General features: G+C 43.0%; 1 protein-coding gene across 7 annotated transcripts in view; it reads left to right on the top strand.

Moving 5' to 3' along the window:
* LOC147017069 (casein kinase I-like) overlaps positions 1 to 7,140 on the top strand; it is a 42,663-nt gene extending 35,523 nt beyond the window's left edge. For 4 of the 7 annotated variants that reach the window (XM_085846430.1, XM_085846431.1, XM_085846427.1 and 1 more), the window contains 6 exons: positions 1,192 to 1,415; positions 1,625 to 1,727; positions 3,801 to 4,035; positions 4,136 to 4,221; positions 5,150 to 5,234; positions 6,837 to 7,140. In XM_085846430.1, the coding sequence (XP_085702556.1) occupies positions 1,192 to 1,415; positions 1,625 to 1,727; positions 3,801 to 4,035; positions 4,136 to 4,221; positions 5,150 to 5,234; positions 6,837 to 7,051 (948 nt within the window). In that variant the 3' untranslated portion in view covers positions 7,052 to 7,140. Of the gene's footprint in view, positions 1 to 1,191; positions 1,429 to 1,624; positions 1,728 to 3,800; positions 4,036 to 4,135; positions 4,222 to 5,149; positions 5,235 to 6,836 lie in introns of all 7 variants that reach the window. The other 3 variants (XM_085846434.1, XM_085846433.1, XM_085846432.1) reach the window with 2 other exon arrangements.
* The last annotated feature ends 2,860 nt before the right edge of the window (positions 7,141 to 10,000 follow it).

Here is a 10,000-nt window from a genome sequence, read left to right as displayed (position 1 = left end):
TCAAGAGCCCACCACCCTCTGCTCTCACTGTTGTACACCGAGGGATGGGCTTGGAGGAACGCAATGTGCGAATTCCACTCTAAGCAGGACGAGAATCACTTGACCACAGGTGATGCTCTACCCCCTCACAGATTCCTCGTACATAGGCTTCCTTGTCCACCCTTGGCACACGTACAGTTTTACGCCTCAGCTCCCTGAACAGCTCAGCTCTGCCATTCAGCCTGGCCCTCCGACTCTGGTCAATAGTATCCAGTGTCCCTTGAGAGACAAAATTATTCTTCGCCCTCCGGTGAGTTCCAAGACACCTACCGGTAATATCAAGGACGGTGGTATTGAAGGCACTCCACAACTCTTCAGGATCCCGCAAAGCACCCAGACCCCCCCCAAATCTCCACTCAGCCTGTTCGCAAACTCCTCAGCTACCCTCTCGTCTTGAGATTGCCAACATCCAGCCTAGGCTGGGATTGTACCATTTTCCTGGATTTAAGCTGCAATTTCAGTTGCTACAACAAGCCTGTGGTCTGTATTGTGGAACTGAGCAGTCCGGTAGACCCTGCAGTTCTGGATCATCCTCCAGTGACATCAATGAGCACTTGGTCAATCTTCTTTGCCACACTGCCAGCATTGGAATACCAAGTCCAACAATGAGCCTGTGGGCGCTGAAACTATGAACCGGCCACCCTAAGTCCATGACTTTTCCAAGTGAAGGAACTTAGTGCTATTTTGCTTCACAGTTCCAGACCCATGGGGACCAATACATGTCTCAGAACCTTCCCCTTCAATTCCAGTCGATGCATTGAAATCTACCAAGACGAGAAGAGTATCTCGCCTGGGGCACTGATCAACCACAGACTCGAGCGTGGCATAGAATGCCTCCTTCACAGTGAGATCACTCGCCTCATTCGGAGCATATCAGAGACCAGGGAAATGACACCAAGGAGTGACGAATGCTTCGTCTCGTGATACGCTCGTTGACCGGTGTTACCTCAATTATCATTGGATTCAGCTTATTCGACACAGGTACAGCACCTCCTTGGGCATCAGAGTGACCAGACCAATGTAGGTGTACCTACCCACCATTATCTCACCACTATCCGGTCTCCGAACCTCAGAGAGTGCTGCAATACTGATGTGCAAACGCTTGAGCTCAGACGATAACAGAAATAGGTGATCATCCTCTCTTTGGGACAGGACATTCAAGGCACCCACCAGAAGGGACCGCCTCAGTTTAACCCAAGGAGTACCGCCGTCTGGTGGACGACACCTCAGCACCACCCCGACACACACTACCGCAATCTGACCCGGGAAGGTTACCCTGTCGTTTCCCTCCTATCATCAAAGATTGGGGGTCCCGAAGGCTTTGCCCCAATCCCGTCATCCGGTGAGCTGCCCTGCGAAGGGAAACTTCACAGGAGGTACTCCCACAGAGTGGGTTTTCAGATTTTTTTTAAATTCTTTTGGAATGTTTTGTGGAATATAGGGTTTTGTGGTGGCCGGAGTGCAAATCCTGCCACCAACCTCCTGATAAGAAGTAACTCAACTGTAGGAAGACATCCGCAGACACAGTTGGGCATTAGATATGGATGGCCGTTGGCTCACAAGGAGCTCCTCTGCCCTTTGACAGGTTTTGTTCTTCATCCTGCTGGGTGTCCATATCATCCACCCTCCTTACCAAGAAACTTGGTGGGGGAGATGGTTTAGTCGCCGACAACCCGACCATGGAACAGGTTAGTACAGATTTACATGGTACCTATTGACAGATTAACACGGACCATTGACAGATGTGACCAAAATGATATCGGGCATTATATTTTAAAAAGTTGTGGACTAGTTGTGACAAAACCAGGTGGATGAGTTGGGTTGGTGACAAGAACAAGCCGATTAGATTTTGGTTCAGGTACGGATGCAAAACATGAACTGTTCAGCCTTCGAGGAGGTATGTGCTCTACTGAGTAGCACTCCAGTCACCTCCTCCATCGAAGGTGGAAGGAGGTTACGTTTTCACCCCTGGTCCGTCTGGCTGTCTGTTTGTTTGTGTGCAGCATAACTCAAAAAGGTGTGGATAGATCCTGATTAAATTTGGTGGGCAGGTTAGGTGTGTGAGAAGGATGAACTGATTAGATTTTGTTGAAGATCTGGATCCGGATCTGGCTATGAGAATTTTTTTTGAAATGCTTTTTTAAACATTGAGAGATCAGGCCAAAAATGATATGTAGCATTATATCTCAAAAAGTTATGGATAGATTTGATGAAACTTGGTGGACAGGTTGGTTGTGTGACAAGGAGGAATTGATTAGATTTTGGTGAAGATCTGAATACAGTTCTGTTTTACCATCTCCCCCACCAAGTTTCTTGGTAAGGAGGGTGGATGATATGGACACCCAGCAGGATGAAGAACAAAACCTGTCAAAGGGCAGAGGATCTCCTTGTGAGCCAACGGCCATCCATATCTAATGCCCAACGATTTGATAATTTTTATATTTTTAAATTGATTCTTCACCATTGAGAGATTGGCCCAAAAATGATGTGTGGCATACCATTTTGAAAAATTTTGGGCTTGATTATGTTTTATTATATCAGCCTTTGCTTGGCGGAGGTATGCACTTTACCAAATGCCCTTCCAGTTACTTTTGTTATTCGAAGCGGCTTTGGAAAAATTATCCGATTTGCTACCTTAACACGGATTTCATCCAAGGTGAAAAACACTGTGGGGGTGGGTGGGGATGAGGTCTCTACAACCTCCATCATGTGACCTTTAGTCCTTCTGTAAAGTTTGGTTGAGATTCGCTAAGTAATGACAGAATGTGAGATACATTCAGTAACGACTCTTTAATTCCTCTTTTTTTTTCCCACCTTTGGAATAAACTCCCACACTCTCTTCAATCCTATTCTTCCCTCCAGGCCTTCAAAACAGCTTTTCACCATCACCTCTTATCTTCTCCCATCCAAAACCTCGATCTTTTCTATCCCCGTTAATCCACCCCAAACCCACCTCCTTCAAATTCCCTGCTTTCCTTCCTGAAAGTCGCTGTAATGTCCATCTTGTATACCTCGTGTACCCTGCCCCATCCCTCTCCCTTCCACAGTTCTCCGAATGTTTCTGTTCCCCACTGTTTTGTCCTTCCCTCTCCCGCCCCTCTTGTCTCATGCCTTCCTTGCTGTGCGTTGTGTGTTAGCTCTCATACGAGCCTCGACAATGTATACAAAAAAAAGAATGTGTCCTGGTCAAAAATACATACAGACTGATGCACCAAATTGCGTATTTTAGTACAATTGTAAATTTATCATGAGTTGAGGCTACCTCGTGTTGCTCGGGAGGAGGGAGGGGTGCCTGTCTTGGGGAGCTTTTCCCAGCAGTGATTTCTGGAAGTGTTGGACATTGAAAAGCTAGGGAGTAATTATGGTGGTCACTGTTTGTTTCTTGGGCAGTGGCAGCACTGCTTGACCCCACATCGCAATATACACTTCATAGCCACCTTTGGTAGTCTCACAACGGCTGTCAAGGCCAACATCTGGTAGCTTAAAACCTGAAGTAACTCCACCGAAAATATGAGGTGCTGCAGTTCAGCTTTGAGTGAATAACAAATGCATAAACACCAATAAATATTAACAAGATTTATGTGCATAAAACACCTTGTTGATGTCTGTGCTTGCTTCAACTCTACCTCTCTTTAATTTGATAAACTGTCCTCTTTTAGCTTGACATTCTCTAACTAAACTTTTTTTGGGAAGTTGTTTGTCTCGATGGTTCTCAATTGTGTCCCCCCCCTTCCCCCGGTTCCATTCAATTTGCTTGACAGCTGTCTCGCATGGAATATGTTCATTCGCGAAACCTTATCTACCGTGACGTAAAGCCAGAGAACTTTTTGGTGGGCCGGCAGAACTCGAGCAAACAACATGTCATCCACATCATTGACTTCGGCCTTGCCAAGGATTACATCGATCCAGAAACGAAGAAGCATATCTCATACAGAGAGCACAAGAGCCTCACGGGCACTGCTCGCTACATGAGCATAAATACACACCTCGGGAAAGGTTAGGGGAGCTGCCACTAGGGTTTCCATCTTTCATATCTATTGGCCTTTTCTATCCCCTCTGAAATCGAATAACAGGACTATATTGCCCTTCTTTGCAGAGCAAAGTCGTAGAGACGACCTTGAAGCTCTTGGACACATGTTCATGTACTTCCTTCGTGGCAGCCTGCCCTGGCAAGGCCTTAAGGTAATTATTTTGGATTTGTTATTGTGGGTGCTTCAGTGCTGTATTTCTCTCCATTTATTTCCCTTTCCATTCCAATTTCCTGTAGGAAAACCATGATATACCTTTTGTTCGACCTAGAGAGTGATACCATAAAGGTTTGTAGATAGGAGTATGTTGGAATCGACACACTTTCTTTCAGATTAAAATGTTTTTCAGCAGAGTCCGTTTGCTGGCGTGATGTCATGGTTGCCTTTTGTTGCTGAAGAAAATACAATGATAAATTTACTGTATACAAAACTTTTGATGCTGTAAAAACTTTTGCAAAAGTTGAATGCATTTTTTTTCTTCGTCTTTACATATGGTGATTAGTATTGGTTACTTTTATAAGATAGTGCAAATGAACTTGTGCTCCTGTGATCAATTTTATTCGGTACTAGGGGGTGATACCGGGCACTTCCCGGATGGGTGAGCTTTTCGTGGCGTGGGGTTTCAGGACGTGTTGAGCACTGAAAGGCTATAGAGTTATTGACCTCGTGCTGGTTACCTTTTGCCGCGGCAACACTACCTCACCCCACATCCAAATATACACTTCATAGTGGCCTTTAGTGGCTTGAAAACGACCTTCAAGGCCAACATGCAGTAGCTTAATACCTTGCCTAGATTCTGAAGTACCAACACCCAAAATACAGGGCTTCTAGGTGTTACAGTTCAGCCTTTAATAGTAACAAACAAACACTTGAAATTATAAGATGTATTCAAGGCATGCCACGTGTGTTGATATCGTTAGGGTCACCCATTTCTGCATTGATGGGAAATGTAATATTATCGGTCAGTGAGTATGTGAGTCATCACACAGATGTAACTTAGCGAGGCTCTGCATTGCTAAAGTCTTTCTTCTTTTCTCCTGAGATATTTTGTGTCAAATTCCTCGTGTGCATTTTTTTTTCAGGCAGATACACTGAAGGAGCGATACCAAAAAATAGGGGACACCAAACGTGCCACTCCAATCGAGGTGCTCTGTGAAAACTTTCCTGGTAATTCTCTGCATTTTTTTTTCATCATAAAAGGCTCGTCTTGACCCTGGCATGCTATTTGCTCTGCTACCCATGTTGCCTCAAGTTTTGAATCCATTGCTATCACTGGAATGTACAGTGGTGCCTGGTACCCTCTTTTTCATCTACAAACTCCTGTGTTGCATGGGGTTGCCTGAAAGTCGCTTTATCTCCTCCTGGTAACATATTTGTTATTAAACTCTTTTAATAGACAGGTTTTATTGTGCAGTACGATAAACCTTATATCGCCTGTTTCGACCAATCGTCGGCAACCTTTTGTGTTCTGATTGAGTTATCGCGGTATTTCATTTTGGCCAATCGGTTTCTGAGCTAAAATGAGTTATTGTTTGTGGCCGTGTTTACGATTACCTCCCATTACGAGCCTTTTCTTGCTTTTCGCATACTGGTGATTGTAGTAATCAGACCAGCATACAGAGTGAAGCTAAGTTTAATAATGAAGTCATCGAACAGGAAATGACATACCGTACGGAGACCCTCTAATTCTATATCTACAATATCTAGTAGACCCACAACAGTTAATAATGGCACCCAACCATAAAACGATGGACAAAATCAAAAGGCTGAGAAAGCTTGTGACCTTGCACGAAAAAAATTGAGTTGCTGGGTTGACAAGAGGTGAAAGTGCAGCATCTGTGGGCTGCCATTATGGGATCAATTAATCAACTATGATAAACACAAGTCAAATATCCATGCAAGTGTTCCTGCCAGCAAAGCGCAGAAGTGTCATTCTAGTCCCATGATCCTCTTATTGAAAGGATGGAAGAAGCATTTAATGTTTGACTCAAGAACCAAACAAAAAATACCTTTTGAGTGGACCAGTGATACGGGAGAAATCATTGCAGACTTACCAACGATTCCATGAGGCACTCGGGACCGAGCTGATCCAACAACCATCACAAGTTCTACATCCACATCTTTCTAACCTCCACCCTCCCAACTATAGCAACAGCATCATCTCTGAACTAAGTCTTGTGTTTTCAATTTATGGCAGAGTACAGTATGAATAAGTACGTAATGTTTACCCTCACCAAGGAACTGTTTTGTAAAAAAAAAAACACCTCACTGTTTTGGAATGAATTTAAAAGTTAAAAGTCTTGAGTTTTTGCTTATTTCATGCTGTATTTATTTTATTTACATGTTTATTTCAATGCTGACATACATTATATATATATAATACATGTTTATTTCAATTGTGACGTTTATTTCTGGCTGCCGTCGATCATCCTCTATACTTCCTTGAAACTTAGGAATCAAACACCCCCTCCCCCCTTTTTTCTCATTGGCCCTTGGTTTCCACGATCTCGGTTTTAACTATCGTGGCATTTTCCTGGAACCTAACCCCCGTGATATTTGAGGGTTTACTGAACTTACAATAATTAATCAGTCATTGTAACTGTATGTGCTCCATCATTCTCCTGAGTCATTTGTGCTGCATAGCAGGATGGAGGGAAAGTGAGGAGGGGAAGTGCGGGAAATTTAACAGGGGTAAAGCGACTTCAGGCCACCCTGTACAAGATGAGTTACTTGCTGCCATTACATCTTAAAATGAAACTTATTTTGCAGACGAGATGGCCACTTACCTTCGGTACGTTCGAAGGCTCGACTTCTTTGAGAGGCCGGACTACGAGTATTTGCGGAAGCTTTTCATGGACCTATTTGAACGAAAAGGTTATGCATACGATTACGAGTTTGACTGGACGGGAAGGCAAATTGTAAGTTTGCTGCGGCCTTTCGTGTTCAATTTCAGAAGCTTGTTTGCAGTTGAAGTTGAGAAATAACTCCATTGATGTGTTTTTTTTGGTGTTGTTGTTTCAGAATGTTGTGCAACAATAATGTTGGAATTTGTAAACTATGTAATTGTTCATGTGAAAGTAAAAATGGTTGAAATTTTTTTTATAGAGAACATGAATTTAAAATTTGTGATAATATCACTAAACTGTTCACCTTCATTCTTAAATTACCTTTTTCAATTCCAAGCAATTTATGGCTATTGATCCATTCATTATAATTCACTAAGTAATAGACTGTGTGCACTTATCCTCTTTGGTATGCTGCCGCTTACGCTCTCTTCTGTGATTTTGTTGGGTTAATAGCAACTTTATCTTTTGTCGTAGACATTTGAATTTCCCCCAAATTGATTTGGTGGGTTTTAAAGGCAAAATCCTCATTTTCACCTGTCAAATGGTGCTATGTGATTTCTCTAAAGCTGTATTGTTGCAGTTGTTCCTGTTTAAGGCATGTATGCGTGTTCTTTACCTCCACCAACAAAGGTGGACGGAGGTTATGTTGTCATCCTTGTCTGTCTGCATTGTTCATTTGTTTATCTGGAAGCAGGATATGTCCACAAGTTATGGAAGGATTCAGACAAAACTAATTGGAGAGGTTGGGTGTTTCACCAGTGGATTTGATTTGATTTTGATGAAGATCCGAATCTTGATCAGCAAACCAGAATTTTTGATTATTATTATTTTTATTTTTTTAAAGTGAATTTTCACCAATGAGAGATGGGGGTCAAAATGATGTCTAGTATGATATTTCAAAAAGTTGTGGACTAGTTATGACAAAACTAGGTGAGTTGGGCCGGTGACAAAAACAAGCCGATTTAGATTGTGGTTAAGGTCCGGATCCAGATCCAGCCTATCAGTGTGTTTAAAAAAAAAAGTTAAACTATTCAGCCTAGTGGAGTATGCACTCTGCCTAGTCTCGTGTTACAGTGGGGAGAACAAGTATGTGATACACTGCTGATTTTGCAGGTTTTCCCACTTACAAAGCACGTAGAGGTCTGTAATTTTTATCATAGGTACACTTCAACTGTGAAAGACGGAATCTAAAACAAAAATCCTGAAAATCACATTGTATGATTTTTAAATAATGAATTTGCATTTTATTGCATGAAATAAGTATTTGATCACCCTACCAACCAGTAAGAATTCCGGCTCTCACAGACCTGTTAGTTTTGTCTTTAAGAAGCCCTCCCATTCTCCACTCATTACCTGTATTAACTGCACCTGTTTGAACTCTTTATCTGCATAAAAGACAGCTGTCCACACTCAATCAATCAGATTCCAACCTCTCCACAATGGGCAAGACCAGAGAGCTGTCTTAGGATATCAGGGACAAAATTGTAGACTTTCACAAGGCTGGAATGGGCTACAGGACAATAGGCAAGCAGCTTGGTGAGAAGGCAACAACTGTTGGCACAATTATTAGAAAATGGAAGAAGTTCAAGATAATAGTCAATCTCCCTCGGTCTGGGGCTTCATGCAAGATCTCACCTCGTGGAGCCTCAATGATCATGAGAAAGGTGAGGGATCAGCCCAGAACTACATGGCAGGACCTGGTCAATGACCTGAAGAGAGCTGGGACCACAGTATCAAAGAAAACCATAAGTAACACACCACGCCATCATGGATTAAAATCCTGCAGTGCACTCAAGGTCCCTCTGCTCAAACCAGCGCATGTCCAGGCCCGTCTGAAGTTTCCCAATGACCATCTTGCTGATCCAGAGGAGGAATGGGAGAAGGTCATGTGGTCTAATGAGACCAAAATAGAGCTTTTTGGATTAAACTCCACACGCCGTGTTTGCAGGAAGAAGAAGGATGAGTACAACCCCAAGAACACCATCCCAACCGTGAAGCATGGAGGTGGAAACACCATTCTTTGGGAATGCTTTTCTGCAATGGGGACAGGACAACTGCACCGTATTGAGGGGAGGATGGATGGGGCTATGTATTGTGAGATCTTGGCCAACAACCTCCTTCCCCCAACAAGAGCATTGAAGATGGGGCGTGGCTTGATATTCCCGCATGACAATGATCTGAAACACATAGCCAGGGCGACTAAGGAGTGGCTCCGTAAGAAGCATCTCAAGGTCCTGGAGTGGCCTCGCCAGTCTCCACACCTGAACCCAAGAGAAAAATCTTTGGAGCGAGCTGAAAGTCTGTGTTGCCCAGCGACAACCCCAAAACCTGAAGGATCTGGAGAAGATCTGTATGGAGGAGTGGGCCAAAATCCCTGCTGCAGTCTGTGCAAACCTGGTTAAGAACTACAGGAAACGTCTGATCTCTGTAATTGCAAACAAAGGTTTCTGTAGCAAATACTAAGTTCTGTTTTTCTTATGTATCAAATACTTATTTCATGCAATAAAATGCAAATCAATTATTTAAAAATCATACAATGTGATTTTCAGGATTTTGGTTTTAGATTCCATCTTTCACAGTTGAAGTGTACCTATGATAAAAATTACAGACCTCTACGTGCTTTGTAAGTGGGAAAACATGCAAAATTGGCAGTATATCAAATACTAGTTCTCCCCACTGTATATGCTGTTAGAGCTCGACATAAACGGGTCATAAAGTGTGACCTGCTCCTACATGTGAGTGTTTAGATGGGAGGCGTTGGGAAAGTGGGGAAAATAGGAATTGAAGGTAATAGGGAGAGAATACAAATAAAACAATCGTACTCCTAGAGCGGAAGGACAGGTCGGCCTCAAGGAACCCAGTAAGACAGATCGACGAAAACTCAAACAAGCTGACTAACATATCTTGCAAAAACTTCGTTTTGGCATGATAAAAAGCACGATTTTTGAAACAAAACCGAACTAGGAACATAATAATCATGTAGGTGAGAAAATGAAGAGTTAAAACGTGACAAATAACGACCGTAAACTCAACTTTGAGAAAGTCAGCAGAGACCCCTGAGGGAACCTAGAACCATAAGTCTCAAAC

This window comes from Eptatretus burgeri, chromosome 11 (assembly GCF_056783735.1).
Source record: "Eptatretus burgeri isolate ZD-2024b chromosome 11, Ebu_testis_v1, whole genome shotgun sequence".
Lineage (NCBI taxonomy): Eukaryota > Metazoa > Chordata > Myxini > Myxiniformes > Myxinidae > Eptatretus > Eptatretus burgeri.
The sequence above is the reverse complement of the archived record's forward strand: the minus strand, read 5'-3'. Positions and strand labels throughout refer to the sequence as shown.